Raw genomic sequence first — 21,611 nt, 5'->3', positions numbered from 1 at the left:
AAAAGTTAAGCTTTCGTTATAGAATGAAAACAGCTGCCAAGAAACACGGCATGTCAGCCTCATCCTCCAGGCCAGCTAAGCAACGGTACAGTGGCCAACGGAACTGGTTCCACCACGGCCAACAACGCTTCCACCATCCCGAGAGACAGTTCCAGCCTCAAGATTCCACACGCCAGGGCGGACGCTCCAGGTCTCCCTCTCAACAAGACCGTCACCAGCCGTCTCAAAGCCGTTACCAACCAGGTTATAAGAAAAAAGATGCTAGGGGCAAAAAGAGATTCTGAAGCCCCCTAGCGCACTTCGTCACCTCCCACACAGAGGGGTTGCAGCCCTTTTATAACACCTGGGCTTCCATCTCAACAGACTCCTGGGTCCTAAATATAGTCCAAAGGGGTTATACCCTGGAGTTCTCTACGCTCCCTACCACCGGAGCTATCATTACCACCTTACCCTCGGACACCCTTCTCGACGAAGTGCGCTCCCTTTTGGACAAGGGCGCTATCGAGCCTGTACAACCTTCCCAGGCCCGATACTGCTTTTTTTCCAAATACTTCATTGTCCCTAAAAAACCTGAAGGCCTTAGGCCAATTTTGGACTTACGCGCCCTTAACACCTTCATAGCTTATAGACGCTTCAGGATGGTAACCCTTGCTTCTATCCTGCCACTCTTGCAGAAAGATGCCTGGTTCGCCACGCTGGACCTGAAGGACGCCTATTTTCACATTGCGATACAGAGCGACCACCGCAGATTCCTCGCCTTCACCGTTGGACCAGATTTCTTTCAATACAAGGTCCTTCCATTCGGCCTGTCTTCAGCACCAAGAGTCTTCACGAAGTGCATGGCTCCTGTCATAGCTTATCTACGTCAGCAGGGGATCGTAGTGTTCCCCTATCTGGACGACTGGCTATTTACGGCACCATCCAGAGAGGCCCTTCAACACCAGATGGACTTTGCCCAAGACCTACTGGCATCATTGGGACTTCGTGTCAACCTCGAAAAATCCCAATTGACCCCGTCCAGACAAATCAATTTTATAGGCACATTGCTGGACTCAGAAGCAGCCAGGGCCTACCTCCCGCAGTCCAGATTCCAAGCCCTAACATTCGCCATACGAGCCTGTCTACGGTACAGACACCTACCAGCCCGTGTGATACAGGTGGCGATGGGACACTTAGCCTCCACAACCTTCGTTACCCTTTGGGCAAGACTGCGCCTCAGACCCGTACAGTCTTGGTTCCTGTCCACCTTCGATCCGGTGAGGGACCATCCGGACAAGGTTCTCACCATTCCAAGGAAGGTCCAAGCTTCGCTGAGATGGTGGCTCCAACCAGACAACGTCTGCTCAGGCATGCCATTTATTCCGCCTTCGCCAGAGATAACTCTGACAACGGATGCATCCCGACAGGGATGGGGTGCCCATGCGTTAGGACTCACTGTAAAGGACAAATGGACATTAACGGAGTTGAACCTCCACATCAATGCATTGGAAATGTTGGCAGTAGAGAAAGCACTCAGGGCCTTTCAGAGCTTACTCTCCGACAAGGTGGTACTCCTCCTAACGGACAATACCACGACCATGTATTACCTCAACAAACAAGGAGGTACAAGATCGAGGACTCTCTTAGCCATCACACTTCGGATCTGGGACTGGTGCATACAGCACAACATTCTGCTTCAGTGCATCCACCTCCCAGGAGAGGAGAACGACCTAGCGGATCAACTCAGCAGGTCCCAGACAACATGTCACGAATGGAAACTACACCCAGAAGTAGTCTCCCGCCTCTTTCAACGATGGGGCACGCCTATAGTGGACCTATTCGCTTCCCCCAGCAATGCCCAGCTGGAAAAGTATTGCTCACGGGTCCGGGGAGCAGACTCCCTGGGCAATGCCTTTCAATTTCAATGGACAAACGGCCTCCTTTATGCGTTTCCCCCCTTTCCACTAATCACCAGAGTACTGACAAAAATGTGGACGGACTCCACGGAAGCAATCTTGATCACCCCGTGGTGGCCCAGGCAGCCGTGGTTTGCTCCCCTGCTTCAACGGGCCCAAGAACATCTTCGCTTGAAGCACCGTCCCGATTTACTTTCGCTGCACGACGGACAAGTCCACCATCCCGAGATGAAGTCTCTCCCATTGGTGGCATGGAAGATTCAGTCCTAAAATCTCTACCATCCGGTATACAGGATGTGATTAGGGCTGCCCAGAGACCATCTACTCAGAGGTCCTACGCCTATAAATGGGACAGATTTCTTGCCTTCTTACGAACCAGAGAAGTTCCACCATCCCGTGTTTCCATCCCAATAGTCCTGGAATTTCTTATGACACTAACTGAGGCAGGTCTCTCCTTGAGTTCTATCAAGTGCTACCTATCTGCTATCTCATCGCACTACTGCTTTCAAGACAAACCTTCCTTGTTTAAAGACCCTCTCATAAAGAGGTTCCTAAAAGGTTTTAACAATCTACATCCCCCGGTTGTAGATCCTTCGCCTCAATGGAGCCTAGACACTGTTCTGGCTTATCTAGCCTCTAAACCCTTTGAACCGTTAGCTACCACGGACTTGAGACTCCTGACCTGGAAGACAGCCTTCTTGGTAGCTATCACATCAGCCCGCCGGGCTGGAGAACTGTGTGCCCTTAGAATGGATCAACCCTTTCTGCGTTTTCACAAGGACAAAGTGGTCCTCCGGACAGACATTACCTTCTTGCCGAAGGTAGTATCTGCCTTTCACACCAACCAGGACATCGTTTTACCGACTCTGGCTCCTAATCCGACCACAGACTCTGAACGTCAGCTCCACACTCTGGATGTGAGGAGAGCACTGGCGTTTTACTTGGACAGGACAGCTGGTTCCAGGCGTTCGGAGAGACTATTCGTATGTTACTCCGAAGCCAAGAAGGGGCTGCCGGTGTCACCGCAGAGGTTCTCCAAGTGGGTGGTCAACACCATCCGCCTCTGCTACGAACTGGCTGATAAGCCCTTACTTGGTCGGGTTAGAGCCCATTCAACGAGGGCGGTAGCAGCATCCGCAGCCTTTTTGTCAGGAATTCCCCTCGAAGAGGTGTGCAAGGCTGCCGTCTGGTCCCAACCATTGACATTCATTACACATTATAGGCTGGACGCCAGGGCCAGACAGGATGCAGCATTTGGGAGGGCAGTGTTGCTTTCTGCCATTCATTGATCTGTGGTATGTCAATAAACAACACAGGTGTTTGGTTTACATACTTTATTGTATTTCTTTCATGTTAATCGACACTCCCTCCTCCAGAGACTATTGCTCGCTAGTCGAACCCATTTGTGTGATTCGCAGAGACCACGAAGAAGAAGGACAGGTTGCTCACCTGTAACTGTGTTTCTTCGAGTGGTCATCTGCGAATTCACACAATCCCACCCATCCTTCCCCTCAGTGTCTGCTCATTTGACAACGCTTGTTGCCGCGCTGTTTGCGGCTCATTCGGAACTGAAGAAGGGCGGACCGCCAGGGGACTTATATACGGGATGGGCGGGGCTACCGCCAAAAAGTTGCAAAGAGACTGCAGAAAGTTATATGACTTTCTGCCCAGAGATTCTAGAAGTTTCCGAGTTTGCTGCGCATGCGCAGAAATAACCCATTTGTGTGAATTCGCAGATGACCACTCGAAGAAACACAGTTACAGGTGAGCAACCTGTCCTTTTGTTTTCAGAATTATATCTTTAATAAATGTTAGGATCCTGTCCAGTTCTCATATAACAGTGCTTCACAATCTTAGTCTTCTTCTAATTTCTTGACTGCAGTCTCTATTCTGGTCAATATTTGATGCAAGGTATGGAAACTTTTTGTGTATTTCAATTTTTTCATTATCTGGGATGAATTCTTGTACTGTAGATCTTCTGTGGTCATTATTTTTGTTTTCTTAATTTTCAACATTAAGCCTACCTTGGCACTTTCCTCCTTTGCCTTCTTCAGTAAATACTCCAGGTCTTTGTTGGTTTCAGCTAGTAGTATTGTGTTGTCTGCATATCTTAGGTTGTTAATGTTCCTTCCTCTGATCTTCACCTCTCCTGTCTTTGATTCTAAACCTGCTCTACATACAATATTTCCTGCATACAGGTTGAATAAACAGGGTGATAGTATGCAGCCTTGCCTGGCCCCTTTGCCAACTGGGAACCATTCTGTTTCTCTGCTTCAGTTCTGACAGCAGTCTCTTGTCCTTCCCTAGAGAGGCCAGGATGGCTCCATCCTTGCTATTCTTTCGGCAGCAGATAAAGACATTCTTGTGCTGTCAGGACTTTTCAAGCTGATAAGGGCTGGGATTTAAATGTTGTGCATTTTAAATGTTAAAGTTTGTATTTTTAACATGATACATTTTAATTCATGACTATTTTGACGTTTATTTTTTAAATTTTATATTTATACATTTCAATGTTGTACTGTTTTTAAATTGTATTGTTTTTGAATTTGCTGTTAGCCACTTTGAGTCCTTGTGTTGAAGGAAAGGTGGGATATAGGAAAATAAAATAAAATAAAATAAGGAGGAGGGGGAGGAGGGAAGGAGAAGAAGGAGGAGGAGGAGGAAGGAAGGAAGGAAAGGAGAAAGAAAGAAAGAAAGAAAGAAAGAAAGAAAGAAAGAAAGAAGTGTACAGGTTATGCATCAGGACAATCAAATGGAATGAAAGTTCAATTTGTTTGACAGAATTCCATGGCTTTTTGTGATCTATGCTTTTTGCTGTAGTCAGTAAAACACATGCAGATTTTCTTTTGGAATTGCCTCGTGTGCTCTATTATCCATTCTATGTTTGTGATGTGGTCCCTTGTGCCTCTTCCTTTCCTGAATCCTGCTTGCACCTCTGGGATTTCTCACTCCCTATATGGTAGGAGTCTTTGCTGCAGAATATTGAACATGAGTTTGCTTACATGGGAAATTATTGCAGTGGTCCTGTAGTTACTGCAGTCTTTTATGCCTCGTCCTTGGCATATAATTTCTGAATGTGCTCTTCACTGCATGTTTGAACCCTTTATTATTGATGATGACCTAATGCAGTGGTCTCCAAACTATCCCCTTTAAGAGATTTTGGACTTCAGCTCCCAGAATCCTCAGCCATGTTGGCCAATAGTCTGGGATGCTGGGAGCTGAAATCCAAAATCCCTTAAAGAGCTCAGTTTGGAGACCACTGAACAGCAAGCACAGCAAATATCAGAGTTCTGGGTGTGAATAATGTTCAACATCTCATTCTCTGGAAAGCTAGAAATTAGGGAATAAAAAATTTATCATTTGAGAATTTTTATTTGGGGTCTCTGCCCTCCTTCCACCCCATGCATAGCTATGACCCTTGCCCTCATTCAATAGCCTGCTACCCATCCTCCTGGAACCTCTCCAGACAATATGCAGCCTACAAAACTCTAAGATTGTAATTCCTCCTTTCCCCTGTTGTTGTTTAAATATCTTTGACTATCGCAGAAACCTGTATTTGAACAGAGTTTTCTGTACATATTTGAGTGTACAAATATTCTAAATACTCTGAAGACACCACATCCCAACTAATCTTGGAAGCTAAATAGGGTCAACCCTGGTTCATGCTTAGATTGGAGTCTGCCAAGGGCTGTAGGCTAGTTTTTCAGGGGAGAAATTGGCAAAAACATCTCTGAGTATTCCTTGCCTAGAAAACCCAACGAAATTCATTGGGGTCACCATAAATCAACAAGTGACTTGAAGGCACACACACACACACACACACAGACAGACACTAAAGGTATTGCTACTATATGGATTTAGGAATGAGAAAAACTGTTCATTTGCCTTCCTGCTTTGGTTTTATGTTTTGCTTTTATGCTATATTGGAACTGTCTTTTATACTTTGTTTGCTGTGCATTTTATTTTACAGAGGGCCCTTGGTGTCCACTGGGGTTTGGTTCCAGGATCCCCTGTGGATACAAAAATCTGTGGATGCTCAAATCTCATTAAATACAGCGGAATAATAAATTGGTGTCTTATATAAAATGGCAAAATAAAGGTTTACTTTTGGGGATTTATATATATATACATTTAATATTTTCAAGCCATGGGTAATTGAATCCATGGATAAACAATCCATGGATACAGTGGGACAACTATATTTTATTTTAGTATTTTTTTGTAAGTTGACCTGGGTGTCATGGCTGAAGAGGTGCTATAAAATTCAACAAACAGACAAACTTTTAAAATCCTAAACTGCCTTAGTAGGAAGGACCTGAGTGTATATCTAACAATTAATAAATATATATATCCTCTCCTGCATCTCAGATACCAAGGAGGAAGAAGATATGGAAAGTAGATCAGTAACTATAGCTGTGTGAGGGACAAAACTTTTTTCCCCATTCTGTAATACATTTTTTTCTCTCTTTACAAATAAAGCATGGTGTGAAAGTTTCCAGTGCCATCAGGGAATGACAGCTGTGTGGTGACAAAGAGAAGAAAAGCCAAGCATTTCAGCAAACTATCCCACAAAAGTATAAATGGTATATAAAAAATGTGCTGTCATTAGAGTAAAGGCATTAAAAGATGTGATTATTTCTTGAATGAAACATGTTTTTCTGTGGCTGGAACATTTACTGCCTTGCAGCCCCCTGGCCACCCCCAGCATCCCATAAGCTAGGCTTCTTTGTCAATATTTGTGGTAGATTAATCATCAACAAATAAATTCCCGTTGCTTCCTTTGGTGCTCATCTAAACAGCACTTTGTCCTTCCTAATCAGGTAAGAGAACACTGTATTTTGAACTTGCAACATACGGCGAGTTGTTTCCTTTAGGTTAAAGGGTGGGGGTCCCTATAAGACCAATGCTTGAACTCTTCACTGCACATTTTCTTCCTTTCATTTCCCATGCTGCTTTACATGTGATGAGGTTTCAGTTGCTGGATGCCCTTAGACTATAAATATTGGAAGTACAGGTGTTCAGTGGCATGTGCATCTGTCAGCAATTTTGGGAAAGAAAATGGACAGTCTATTCCAAACTGGTGCCTTCTTCCACAGAGTACAAATATGTTAGTCAAAGGAACAGCCTCCTCTTTGCCCTGACTTTGCCCATTAACTTCAGTCCAGCACAAAAATGGTTCTCTGTTTCAGTTTGGTTGTTTTAATAATGCTTCTATTGACCTTAGCATGCTGGTTTTGCTGTCATTGCAGAGTAGTGAGTTATTATTCCAACGCATTTAAGTTGCTTAGTTTTAAAAACATTTAAATGTAGTAGCAGTTGTGAAAACACATTGTTTTCAATTCCTTTTATTTCGATGGCGGTTTTCTCACTCTCCTATCCATCACCCCCTGAGGAATACATATGCCCCCTGATACATATATGTAGTCTTTTTTCTGGTTCTTTCTTATATCCCTTGTTTGGAGTATAAGTAATTCTTTTTTTCTCCCCTCTTTGTAGATTATTTTCTACAAAGTAATATATTCTGTCCCTTTTGGCAGTACAATGGCTAGAGCTTCCCTAGGTGCAGTGCTTCTTTTATTCATCTGCTCTTTCTGCATCAATATGCCTTGTTCATTATCAGGTAAGCAGCTCTTATCTTATCTACAAAATGTAGATGAAGCTACAGGCCTTGTCCTGTTGCTAGTTCTACCTAAAGTAGACCCATTGAATCAATGGGATTTACCAATGTATTGACTTACCATTCAACAATTAATTGAATACTTCTACTGTAGTTGAGACTAACCAAAATGGTTTCAGCCTTTAAAAAAAAATGGGGCAGTGTTTAATATTCAAAGTTTAGACCTACCACCATCAACATTTAAATTTTAGCATTCCATAACTTGTATCCTAAATCAATAATGTGGTTTTAATTATACTCAGGGAATTATTGCTCTGAGATAAGCACCGTGGTGGAATTAAAGTCAAGTATCTGCAACTAATCTTTAATTTGTGTAATGGAGACAGACCTTACTTAATGTTCCATCCACCTAGAGATGAACAGTTGTACAACACAGTCCTATGTACAGACTTGGAAGTAAATACTATTGTATACCATGGGGTTTTCAGCCAGTATTGAGAAAAAAGCAGGATCAATAGTGTTATCTTATTGTGGATTCATAGTTTTTAGGAGAAAAGTCGAGGCGACACAGTTTCTGAGGATTCATAAACGTGCCAACCAGTTCTTGGAGGAGTTTCGCCCAGGAGACCTGGAAAGAGAATGCATTGAAGAAAAGTGTTCATTTGAGGAGGCAAAAGAGATTTTTAAATCACAGGAAAAAACGGTGAGAAGCTTTACTTTAGGAAATCTAAAGCTAATTCTAACAGCAGTGAAAAACAAGGGGTCTATCTATCTAAATATACCATGTATACTGTGAATTACAAGATCAAATAAGGGCAAAATAGTCCAGTGTCCCACTTAGACAATTTATATAATAAAGTTGTAAAACTGTCCAAGTCACACTTCAGCAATAGATGAATTCATTAAAATTACTGTAACAGTTAAATGCTTGATTAAGCATATAAAAGTCAGTGAGATATCCTTACAGATGTTAAAATCAAACTGAGCTAATGCATGAATGGCTATAAGCTGAAATCATTATTTTCTGCTGCTTTATTCTGTTGTCTTTAGTGGATAAAACTTTGTGCCAGCTTTCACAGTTCTTATAGTAGGGTGGGAAATACGTAGCCCTCCAAACGTTGTAGGACTACCGCTCCCCTCAACACTAGCCAGAACAGCCAGTGATAAGGGATCATGGGAGCAGCAGTCCAGTATCCTCTCAGGAGGCCCATGTACTCCACTTCTAGCATATAAAATATCACACTGAATGTGATGGTAGGTTAGGAATAGGAATCATTTTCTATCCTATGGTTTTCTTTCCATTTCCTTAAATGTGAGTAATGTGCTACGTAAAGAAATTGAAAGTTAAAGCTTTGTAGCATTGGAATGGTGAGCAAGATATCAATTTGTGGAGTTCTACCTGACCCTGATCCAATGTGTACTAGAATCAGACTGTAATTCACATGTCATTTCACAGAACAATTCAAGTTAATTTAAACCTGTGGAAAAACTTACCTCTTACATAGTGCTTTTTGTCTTGTTTATCAATAGAACAATAAAATAATTTTATAATTATTTTTTTCAGATGGAGTTCTGGTTTGATTACAAAGGTAGGAGTGTATTTTGTCCCTTTCCCCTGCTACTATGGGCAACAGACACCTAGCTTGAAACAAAGGCTTTGGAGGCTTCATTTGGTCCCCTCTCTTTAGACATGTCATCATATACAGTAATGGCTCTCAAATATGGTCCTCCAGGTGATTTTGGATTTCGGCTCACAGAAGTGCCAGCCAGTTTGGCCAGTTGCCAGGGATTCTGGGCACTGCAGTCAAAAACATCCAGACGGCAAGTGATTAGCACCACTATAGTTTTTTGTGGGTTTTTTGGGCTATGTGGCCATGTTCTATAAAAATTTATTCCTGATGTTTCACCAGCATCTGTGGCTGGCATCTTCAGAGAATGCTGGCATGGAAAAGAGTGGGGTATACACACACACACACACACACACACACACACACACTCACACACACTGTGTGACCCTACTCTCTTCCATGCCAGCATTCTCTGAAGATGCCAGCCACAGAGCAAAGCGTCAGGAATAAACTTTTCTAGAACATGGCCACATAGCCTGAAAAAAACACAAAAAACAATGGATGCCGGTCATGAAAGCCTTCGGCTTCACATTAGCACCACTGTTTGTAAAACACATTCTGGCAAGCTTTTTATCTGCTAAATTGTTTTGGATTATAATCTTGTACATGCTGAAATGGGGGTAAATCTCACTGAATTTAATGGAAAACAGGATCCCTGAGAATGGAATCTGAAAAAACATATATTACTCTGTTCTACATTAACAGTAGAGTAGTACATTTTGTTAGAGTAATCTATGTTGGATGTTTAGTCTGCTGTATGTATTTCCATTTTAATATATTGTTTTCACATACTGTATAGTATTTCATCTTAAGTTTTAATGCTGTGAAATACACTGTTTAACACTCAAATGATTGCTGGCCAGGATCCAATAATGTACTACCTTTGGACTAGGCAGCTTCTACCAACAGAAACTTTCCAGAGTAGGTTGTAAGTACCACAGAGGGCTGAAGGAGTCAGGAAGAAAATCCAGATTCTACTCACAGAAATGGTGTGGAAATGTGTGTCCGTGTGTCAGAGCATGGTCCCAACACTGTGATACCTGGTCAACCATGACTTGGCATAAAATACTGTTTTTAGGGTTTGTATGTTTTTAAATGTAGTCAATACTTTTAATTAACTGTAATAGAGCCAAGTGTTTGAAGCTGCCAGTAGATGGCAGATGTTTTCGACCAGTGCATAGATGTGCAATCAATACAGTCTGAAGCTGGTAAGGAGGTGAGTAGTCAGAGTGACACATTTACATAGAGTGGGCAGATCTCTCTTTTAGGGGGCTGTGGGAGTGTGCCATGGCAGTGGGTATGTAAAGGGGTCCAAGTGGGCATAGCTTTATTAGGAGAGAGAAAGAGGAGTGCAGAGCTTCCAGGTGAGCTTTCTTGAAGGTTAACATGTAAAGTTTACATTGTATCAAATTAAGGATAACTCCAAACCATGTAATGCCAGGTAATTTCACAGGTTAACTTTATAAATAAATGCAGTCTGTTAAAAAAAAATTACCTTGATTTTTATCACCAACTTTTCTAACAGATTTAACTCCTTGTAAAGAGAATACTTGTAAGAATGGCGGAGTCTGCAAAGTGAAATACTACGTTTATTCCTGTACTTGTCCCCCAAGGTTTGGAGGGAGTCATTGTGAAATAGGTAAGTGGTGGATATACTGTAAACCGAGTCTGATATTAATGAACCTGTTCAATATTCAGGTCTTCTGCTATCATGGTTCATCGAATCATAGAATCATAGAGTTGGAAGAGACCGCAAGGGCCATCCAGTCCAACCCCCTGCCATGCAGAAAATCTAAATCAAAGCATCCCCGACAGACGGCCATCCAGCCTCTGCTTAAAGACCTCCAAAGAAGGAGACTCCACCACACTCCGAGGGAGTTTGTTCCACTGTCGAACAGCCTTACTGTCAGGAAGTTCCTCCTAATGTTGAGGTGGAATCTCTTTTGCTGTAGCTTACATCCATTGTTCCGGGTCCTAGTCTCTGGAGCAGCAGAAAAAAAGCTTGCTCCCTCCTCAATATGACATCCTTTCAAACATTTAAACAGAGCTATCATGCCACCTCTTAACTTTCTCTTCTCCAGGCTAAACATCCCCAGCTCCCTAAGTCGTTCCTCATAGGACATGGTTTTCAGACCCTTCACCATTTTAATCGCCCTCCTTTGGACACGCTCCAGTTTCTCAATGTCCTTTTTGAATTGTGGTGCCCAGAACTGGACACAATATTCTAGGTGATGCCTGACCAGAGCAGAATAGAGTGGCACTATTACTTCTCTTGATCTAGACACTATACTTCTATTGATGAAGCCTAAAATTGCATTGACTTGTTAGCTGCCTCATCGCACTGTTCACTCATGTTCAACTTATGGTCTACTTGGACTCCTAGATCCCTTTCACACGTAGTCTCGTTCAGCCAGGTGTCCCCCATCCTATATCTGTACATTTCATTTTTTCGCCCTAAGTGCAGTACCTTACATTTCTCCGTGTTGAATTTCATTTTGTTAGCTTTGGCTCAGTTTTCTAGTCTGTTCAGGTCATTTTGAATCTTGATCCTGTCCAATAGTCAAAAGTAGCCAGGCAGAGGAAAAATTTGAACTCATAATCAATATTATTTCAAAGAGTCAAGATGCTTGCAATATTGTTGTTGTTGTTGTTGTTGTTGTTGTTATATAGCACCACAAATTTGCATGGCCCTTTACAGGCAACATCAAAACAGCATATAATTTGCCAATGGCGTAGAATCTAAAACTCATAAAATATAAACTATACAAAATTAAGCAAGTTATGCAGTTAAAATATAAACTGTAAAAACAACATATATATATATATATATATACACACACACACACACACACACAGAGTGTGTGTGTATGTATATATATATATATATATATATATATATATATATATATATATATATATTCAAATACAGAATGATAAAACAATATTAAAATGCAGTTCCAAATATTTGAGAGAACAAGAAAGTCTTTAATTCAAACTGGCAAAAGAAGAGATAGTCCACAGATGTTCGGGGAGGTAGTTCCAGGAGTACAGTGCAGCAAGACTGGTAAATATCTTATACAAATAAAAATATTCGAGGTTGTATTATATTATAAAATATAATAGGTTACAATCCAGAGATTTTTATATGCTACAGGAGCCAACATGTGTGGTTGGAGGCAAGCCTCATGGCCACCAAATAAACAGTGGATATGGTCAATGCTGAGAGAACTGATCAAGCATTGGAGAAGTATCTGGGAGAGGTAATAATTGTTTTCAAAGTGGCAAGAACAACCCAGAGTTCCAATCTCCCCCTCCCAACACTAAGGTTACTACAACTCATAACATATCCTACAGTTTTTGTCTACGGTGGCTGGAATTTAGGAGAATTTGAGTTCAAGCAAATAATTTTTCCAAGCCCTTCTGCCCTGGAGGACTAGATCCATCCAGTGGATGATGACTTTGTTAGGCTTGAAATTATGAAATTAAAAAAATAACGAGAGGATGCATTATGAAATTTAAAACAAATAATAACAAGCTAAACATGTTAAATTTAGGAGAGTGGTCAGAGTCTGGAGCTGTGATTTGTACTCATGTCACAGTGGTAGTCACTGTTAAAAAGCTAACAGTATTGGAGGAAGGATTGCAATGATAGCCCAAGTAAAATGTATACTTCTAATACAGAAAAAGTTGACTGTTGGTACAAGAATGGTGGCTGCTGGCAATATTGTCAAGATACTGAACAGTCGCTTCATGTGATCTGCTCCTGTGCATTGGGATACACTCTAAGTGAAGATGGGAAGAGGTGCATGCCATCAGGTAATGAACAACACTTGTTGAATGTGGTGGCTGAGCTTAGACAGACTGGGAGAGATATGGCAGGACCAAATGTGACGAAATTTCTACCATATTTTTGGAATAGTGCTTTTCCATCTTACAAAGGAGATGAGGATCTTTATCTCATTTGGCTCTACCACTTGGAGAGGAAGGATAGCTTGGCCAAAGGCATCCAGAAAGAGTTCCTAATTGAAGAGGCTTTGAAACTTATTTCCAACATTCATAACAACAATAGTGACATAGTGGAGTTAGGGCTATCCAAGTTGAGGCCCCAGGCCTTTTTGATTAGCAGAGATGCAGTGTCACTTGCCACTCTACTCAGGCTTCCCTACTGTAATCTTCACAATAGCTTCAGGTTAGGCAGAAAGATACATTTTCTCTATAACAATATATTATTGTGAGTTATCCCTGTTGTAATGCAAAAAAATTCAGGGTTCTTTTATCTTGAAAGAGCAAATTAGGACCTATTCACTTTACAAGAGGCCTGATGGAGAAGAAGACTATCAGAACTGGATTGCTGGTGTGGGTTTAGACAGTTGTTTGCATTGTGGACAGTCCTTGGGCAGTGGGCTATGGGGATAAGCATGTACACATTACAAGGTACCCTACATGCCTATTAACAGTCTGTTCACTGCACTGTACCAGCTATGGCCAAAATTCACAAAGGCAGATATGAAGGTTTAACCATCATAATTCTGGATCTACTTAGGATCTCTCACCTGACACTCTCAATCCCCATTTACCGGCCAACAGCCACAACAGTCAATGGAGGAACTGTTCTCTTGTTGATCAGGAAGCAGCTGACTGATGGTCCCACTCCTTCCCACAAGTGATCCCTGGTGTGACAAGCAAAAGCAGGGCCCCTGACATAATTCCTTCTCTCACCAGAGATTACTTGTGTCAAGGAATAAAGGTAGGAGTATCAGTCAGCTGCTTCCTGATCAACAGGGGAACAGACTCCTATTTAATACAGTGACTGTTGTCTGGTAAGTAGGGATTGGGAAACTTTCATGGTCCCTACATATCCCCTAAAATATGGAATACACAGGAATCGTGGAAAAGAAACAGTCATGAATACATAACTCTAGGTTATGCTTTTGTTACTACCCTGGTGTGTTCTGGCCTATATACTTAATTGTTTGTATTTTGCAGTGTGACACAGATTTATTTATTTTTTAAGTATAAACAGATTGCTTAGATGTCATTCCCCCCATATTTGTTTTAGCACCTTAACTTTTCATGTTTCCCCACCAAAAAAGTGTCATGAAGCATAGGGCCACTCCTTTCAGTTGTCTGAACAGGCTTACACTGAATGGATCTGTCTAATTTCTACCCCTGAAGATCGTTTTCCTTGTGGACTGGTTAAAAAATCCGCACGCTCTTTTGAGGATGAATCAGTTGAACACAGGCAGCTGAACACAACTAATACTTGGGATAATCCTGGGCTGAACGAAACAGTGTCTGAGGAAAACCTCTGGAATCAGACGTCAGCTCAAGCTTTCTCAGTGGGTTTGAACCAGACAATGGTGGAAGGAGGGACAGAGGAAGAAAATGTGGAAGAAATGTGGGGAAGCTTCACAGAAGGAGAATTGCAAACCCAGCTAAACTACAACTTCACTAGTGCAGAGGATGGGGCCAGAGTAGTTGGAGGCACTTTCTGTCGCCCAGGAGACTGCCCTTGGCAGGTATAGATAAACTTTCTTGACTGTTTTGACAAAATTGTCTCATTTCATGTTGTTAGAGTTGTGCAGGGACAGGTAACAGACAGTTAAAGATGGGAGATAACAGCCATTCCCCTTTGGCATTATCTGTAGAGGGATGGGCATGGAGCCTCTGTAGGGGAGGATCAGGTCCATGAGCTTGAGGCTTCCCCTATATTGTTTTAAACCAAGGCTGGACAATGTGTGGTCTCTGGACCATGTAAGGTCCCACAAGGCCATCTGGGGGGAAGGGGAAGGATTACAATATTAAAAAAATATTTTTACCTCAAAAATGCCCTCTAGGGGACATGGGGACATTTTTGCCATGCCCCCCCGCCCCAGCCAATTTAGGTCAGAAGAGGTGTGGGTTTTTTGTAATCAGAAAGTGAACTGGAAGTAACTTCTGTTCACTTTGTGCTATCAAAAAAGGGCTCCCCTAGGCCTAAAACTGCCCAAGAGCAAAAGTGCTTGCATGTCCCCTAAAGGGAGTTTACAGGTATTTGGAAGCAAAATGTTTTTTGTAGATGTTCAGCTCTCTTAGGTCTCCTTGGGGAGGATTAATGATACCCCTTAGCCTTCCATAGTTTCCCTTGCTGCTGTTTTGTGCCTTCATGTCATTTCCAATTTACGGCGACCCTAAGGTGAACCTATCACAAGGTTTTCTTGGCATGTTTTTTCAGAGGGGGTTTGTCATTGCCATCCTCTGATGCTGAGAGAGTGTGACTTACCCAAGGTCACCCAGTGGGTTTCATGGCTCAGCAGGGATTGAACCCTGGTCTTCACAGTCATAGTCCAACACTCAAAGCTACCATGCGACACTGGTTCTCCCATAGTCACCCACTCCTGCTTCAAACTAATACTTTGTTTTTGAAAAGCCACAACCTTCTACAGGCCAACTGCAGCACCTGACTACGAAAGCCACAACTTTCCATGCTAACAGCACTGCTGTACCCCCATAAAAGAAGGGGAGTGCTGCTGATGGATACTGCTATTAGGATAACTGACCTTATGCTAGGAAGATAGTGCCATTGTGCCAGAGCTGGAACTACCTTATTCCCATTCTGTAAAAAGGTACAGCCACCATGGGCCAAGGATCACACACATGAAGAGACAGGTTGCCCCACATCATTGTGTGTTTATTTAGAACTTTATTCCTGCATATAGGGACCTTCTTTTTTTCTTGCCACAGCTTATTAAGTTCCCTACCTGATTCCCTTGCAGTAAAGTGAGTTGGCTTTAAGTGAATTTTTGAACATTTTCTTTCTAGGTACTCATCCAAAATAAGAGAGGATATGGTTTTTGTGGGGGCAGTTTAATCAGCAGTCAATGGGTACTCACTGCAGCACACTGCCTCGATACTGTTGCTCCACATCATGTTACTGTAGGTGAGTTTTACAGAGCCACAAACCAAACAAAAGATTTTGTGTGCGTGTCATGTGCCTTCAAGTCGTTTCCAGCTTATGGCAACCCTAAGGCAAACCTATCACAGAGTTCTCTTGGCAAGATGGATTCAGAGGAGGTTTGCCATTGCCTTCCTCTGAGTCTGGGAGAGTATGATTTGCCCAAGGCCACCCTCTAGGGTATCAGACAGAAGCTGTGTTATTTTGACAGACTGCCTTACTTTTACAATATCATTGCAGATTAACTTAATTGTTTTAGTAGGATTTCTGAACTTCTTTCCTTTTCTGCCTGGGGACATTCTTAATCCGTCTTCTTTGGTTTCTTTTACCAAGAACATGTAGCTACACGTCTGGCTTAATTTTCCAAAAACACTCCTTTCCATTCCTTTGTTCTCAAATTTTTGTGCTGCCAGCCTGATCAAGATTTGAAAATTTGTACACTTGTGGTTGGCTTTAATAAATGCATTGCCCAACAGTGGATGTTCTTTTTCTTGTGGACTAATACCTTTCTCTTTATATTCGCTATAGAAAGGAATCAAATTCTTTCACATTTTCATTTGCCTTCCAGGAGACTTTGACAAATACCAGAGAGAACGTGATGAACAAAAAGTTCGAGTGCGACAGTTCTGGAGACATCCTCAGTATGACTCAGATAATTACAACAATGACATTGCATTGATCCGCCTGACCAGCGATGTTGTCTTCAGCCAGCATGTACTCCCCATCTGCCTCCCCAGTCCTAATCTTGCTGCTTTGCTGATCGAAGAACAGAGTCAAGGAATGGTTAGTGGATGGGGTGCTACTCACACCAAGGGAAGGTTAACTCGCTTTCTCATGAAAGTCAAGTTGCCTGTTGTGAGCATGGAGACTTGCAGGCAATCAACAGAGAAGGTCATTACGGACAACATGTTCTGCGCAGGCTATGCTGAGGAAGGCCGGGATGCTTGCGAAGGAGACAGTGGAGGCCCTTTTGCTGTAGCGTATCGCAACACTTGGTATCTCCTGGGGATTGTCAGCTGGGGTGAAGGCTGTGCTGAAGTGGGGAAATATGGCGCCTACACCAGAGTATCCAACTACATTTCATGGATAAAAGAAATGATTGAAAGTGCAACTGATTCTGGAGGATTTTTAAATTCCTTGAAATGAAAGTTGCTTTGTATGTATATAAAAAATAGTATTTGCACATTTCATTAACTATATGTATATGCTTGGTTGCACTCATTAGACAGCAGGAGCAGTCATGGAAAATTGCTTCCATGGCCCAAAGGATAATCTCTGAAATGGACTTGTGCACGCAGATGTGACACATCTTCTACTAAGAGTTACTGTGTATACTCATCTATAAGTCTAGAAATTTTAGCCAAAAAATTGACCCCAAAAAATTGGGTCGACTTATCCACGGGTCAATGTAAGTACTGTACTTTAACTTATATGGAGTCATTCCCTTTTTCTGAATAGAGAGGTAAAAGGCAAAAGCTTAGTCTACCCTGGCAGCACCAAAAAGAAGAATGGATCCCTCTCTTCTCTCGTCTATGCAGCCTTTAGGATCAGAACAAACAGTTGATGTCTGCTGGAATTTTCTAAGTTCTTGGCATCATTTTCCTTTGCATCATCTTTTACATCCTTTGTTACATGCCCCAAAGTTTTACCCTCGACTTATCCATGGGTGATATCAAAATCCATAATTTTGGCCCCCAAACCTGCCCTTGACTTATATGTGAGATCAACTTATAGTTGAGTATATATGATAAGCTAATTGTAGCAGGTGATACCTCTCTTTAGCAACGAAATTCTATTAAACATAACAAAAACACAACAGGATGTAGAGAAATCTTACAGCACCTTTGAGACTAACTAAAGAAAGAAGTTGGCAGCATGGGCTTTTGTAGACTTAAGTCTTGCTTTCTCGGATGCATTTGGTGGAGTAGTAAGCCAGGGACAGACTTATATATGGCCTAGGTGTGTGAGAATGTCAATTTGAATTTAAAAAATCCTTTGTGTATGGAAATGAAGTGGAAAGCCCAGTTGACAGCCTCCAAACCTCAAACAAGTACTCACCTACAGGAAAACACACAAGACAGATGGGGACGCAGGTACTAAGCCTTGCCACAAACCAAGATGCCAACTCTGCCTGCACATTTATCCAGTAAATGTCATTACAAGACTTAATGGCATCACCCACTGGACTCTTTGCAGCAGTCCTCTACATGCCCCATGAAAATGCTACATAGGGAGTTGGGGGTATTCTGCTGAATATAATCCTCTTGCAAGAGTGTTTCTTCAAAATGAGGCAAAGGCTTCTTCCATGTGTTTGGGGGTAGGATCTTTGCACCACATTGCAACCTACTACAATCTGCATGAAGACTCCCAGTCCTCCACATAGCATTTTAAGGGGCTATATGCACTGCTGTAAGAAGGGAGGAGACTGAGATGTCTATTTCTGCCAATAAACAAGTACTTAAATCTAGGTCCAGACCAGTATTAGCAACAGAGACAGTAACAAGGTTGTGAAAACAGGTTTCTAAACTGAAAATAAGCTAAGCACAACAGCTGAGCCTTGCCAAAGTCTGTTGGATGTTTGTTCTATTTAACTCAGGAAACAAGGGAATGGTTTGGCAAACAATGACTAGACCCTATTGGTTAGTCCCAACTAGAATTGACCCAATTGTTTGAGTCAACATGTAGATAATGGGTTCAGTGGATCTATTCGAGTGAGGACTAAAATAGAATTTAAGCCTGTAGAAGTGTATTCCTGCATGGCAGGCAGTTGGGATGGATGGTCCTTGTGCTCTTTTCCAGCTCTATAATTCTAAGTATTGCCTTAAGGCACAAGACACTATATGGGGCATGCCATAAGGCAACTATGGCTTAATCAGGCCAAGACTGTTTTGATTCTTCTGCATCTCAGAGGAGTGTTTCCAGGTATTTCATTATTATTTTAATTCCTCTTGCTTATAAACCAAGTTTGTCCTATTCGAAAGATCTAGGTGGAATGTTTTTGAACTTAAAAATGAAATTTAATTATAACCAATCCTGTACACACACACACACACCCCAAAAAACCCCTCACAGCATTGCTAGCTGTAGTCAAATATTCAAACTCCAATATGTTGGAATTGAACTGAGGTAAAGGGTTCACTTTAGCAGAAGCTCAGGTCTTACATACACCTCCTGAGGTGACACCTTCACACCTGGATGAGCCCTTTTGTGCTCCTAGAATTTAATCCCAGCTTCTTCCTTATATATCATCTGTGTGCAATATGTTTGACCATTTTCAGCATAGAACATATGATGGAATATTTTCGGTGTCTTTTAATTACTGTATTAAACCCATATCCCACAATGAAGATAGCATAGGAACCAAGACTCTCTTGGACTCTTTTATTGCTAAGACACTGCATCACCGCCTGTAATGAAAACCTTGCACTGGCTTCCATACACCAGACCCAGATCTATTCAGCAGGACAAGTCATTAGAGAACATTATAGGTGGAGGGCTTCTTTTCTAAAAACACACTATAAAACATTCCTCTACTTGGCACCCTACAAAGGCAGGCACTCACCACAAAATAAAATGTGCACTCTGGAATTGGATGGGTCCTGGAAATCTGCTAAGTTCTTCTCTCCCTATTGCTTCTCACATTTCCTTTTGCATTCAAGAGCTGCTCTCCCCTCTCCCTTAGAACGAGATGGAAAAATCTGTTATGTGCCTTTCTGAACTGCCCTGTTTTCTTACTAATGGCCTAAGGACTGGAGTCCACCTTAAATTTGTCATACTGTGGCTTCAGGATGGGGAGGGGCAAGCACATCATTCTGAAGCATCCCATTCACCTGCCCTAAACATCTGTCACCCAGAGCAGCTCCCTTGAGTTTAAGGTGGGTTTTGCAGAATATTTACAGTCAGTGACATGCTGTTGGGCAATTGCAAATACATAACCTAGTTACACATTCACAACTGCTATGCATTCGTGTTCTCTACAGGGCCCGCTTAGGGACCATGACAGTTCCTTAAATCCCCCTTATTGGTAAGCAGTTGCTGCGATCAACAGGAGTTCATTCTCCTTCTCCCAACGATCACATAGGAGGGGATGGGGAGACCCTTGTCGATCCCAGTGACTGCTTGGTCTTGGGGGAATCATGCCACAATTCAATATGTGGCAATGTTGCTATGGTACTACATAGTACCCAATGGTCATATAGGATTCTGGTGAGTATTATTATTTTATTCATTTATGTCCCACATTTCTCTCCCAATAATGGGACTCAATGTAACTAACAACATATTTAAAAATACAGATTAAGAACTATACAGTCATTAATAAAAATATAAGAGCTATTTAAAAAGCAATTGAAGTTTATAAAATTAAAACATTAGAAGATCAATCATGGCAACAGTGCTACAATCACAGCATATTTGAATCCAGAGCAGTTATGGATCCATAACTACGTTGTGAATCCATATCTGCAATGCAGGATGCCATACATAGTTACCTTTGTATCAAGTGTTCTTAGTTTTAATAAAAAGTAAAGGCTTTTAAAGTCTTAACCACTCATTGTGGTTCCCTTATCATAACACAAATAACTTTCTAAGTACAACTTAATATAAAAATTACATCTATAATATTATAGAGAGCTACCATTTACTTCAAGGCTAGAACACTTCTAGGTGAGAACAGACATAGTTTCACAGGATCCTGGGATTCCTGCCAGTATCCCAAGGTTTTATTTTTATAAACTTAAGTGTGCTTTCAAATAAACAACTCATGAACAAAACAGCAAGTGCTAGACACACCTGTGTTCCACTGAATTCATTCAACTTGAGTGCACAGTTAAACGCTCAAGTCCCCTGAGGCTTAAACTCACTAAACCCTCATTACCTTTATCTACTTAGCAAAGTGGTTTGAATGTTGAACTAAAACTTGAGAGTTTGATTCCCAGCTCATCCATGAAACCCAGCAGGTGGCCTTGGGCAAGTCACATGCTATTAGGGTTGCTATAATTCTCTACTATAAACTGGGACAAAATGTAGGACAAAATTTAGACCAAAATATAGGACAATCGAAGGATAAAATTTAGCCCAAAATGTAGGACATTTAAGAAAAATGGAGGACCTTAAATGTCCTACATTTTGGGCTAAATTTTATCCTACAATTGTCCTACATTTTGGTCTAAATTTTGTCCTACATTTTGTTCCGGTTTATAGTAGAAATTATGGCAACCCTACATGCTCTCAGTCTTACGGGAAGACAATGGCAAATCCCCTCTGAACAAATCTTACCAGGAAAACCCCATGATAGGGTTGCCTTAAGTCAGAAACAACTTAAAGGCACACAACACCCCCAACCACAACTTCTAAAGGCTAGGTGGATTTGATTTCTTGGGAAAAGCACTAAGGAAAGATTGGAAGGCTCAGGATCAATCTAGTGAGTCAGCTACTATGAAGACAGAGGGCCCTCTCCCTGCACACACACAGGCCATATATGTCAATGTGATGTGCTAATTCTTCTACTAATTCATTCATTTCACCAAGTGCAACAC

General features: G+C 41.8%; 1 protein-coding gene across 1 annotated transcript; it reads left to right on the top strand.

Moving 5' to 3' along the window:
- Nucleotides 1-6,658: 6,658 nt before the first annotated feature.
- Nucleotides 6,659-17,273, top strand: LOC121925703 (coagulation factor X-like). The gene is made up of 9 exons (XM_042458177.1): nt 6,659-6,715; nt 7,392-7,515; nt 8,055-8,215; nt 9,077-9,101; nt 10,666-10,779; nt 12,822-12,956; nt 14,316-14,659; nt 15,942-16,059; nt 16,643-17,273. Exons 2-9 carry the CDS (start codon nt 7,437-7,439, stop codon nt 17,218-17,220), a joined length of 1,554 nt encoding a protein of 517 aa, XP_042314111.1. The 5' UTR covers nt 6,659-6,715; nt 7,392-7,436; the 3' UTR covers nt 17,221-17,273.
- The last annotated feature ends 4,338 nt before the right edge of the window (nt 17,274-21,611 follow it).

Source organism: Sceloporus undulatus, chromosome 3, assembly GCF_019175285.1.
Source record: "Sceloporus undulatus isolate JIND9_A2432 ecotype Alabama chromosome 3, SceUnd_v1.1, whole genome shotgun sequence".
Lineage (NCBI taxonomy): Eukaryota > Metazoa > Chordata > Lepidosauria > Squamata > Phrynosomatidae > Sceloporus > Sceloporus undulatus.
The sequence above is the reverse complement of the archived record's forward strand: the minus strand, read 5'-3'. Positions and strand labels throughout refer to the sequence as shown.

What these genes read in the sequence shown, in the direction of transcription:
- LOC121925703 (XM_042458177.1), top strand. Translation starts at nt 7,437, where the DNA reads ATGGCTAGAGCTTCCCTAGGTGCAGTGCTTCTTTTATTCATCTGCTCT. An exon ending in GTTCTGGTTTGATTACAAAG is followed by an intron (nt 9,102 to 10,665) that starts GTAGGAGTGTAT and finishes CTTTTCTAACAG; the next exon opens with ATTTAACTCCTTGTAAAGAG. An exon ending in TCCACATCATGTTACTGTAG is followed by an intron (nt 16,060 to 16,642) that starts GTGAGTTTTACA and finishes TTTGCCTTCCAG; the next exon opens with GAGACTTTGACAAATACCAG.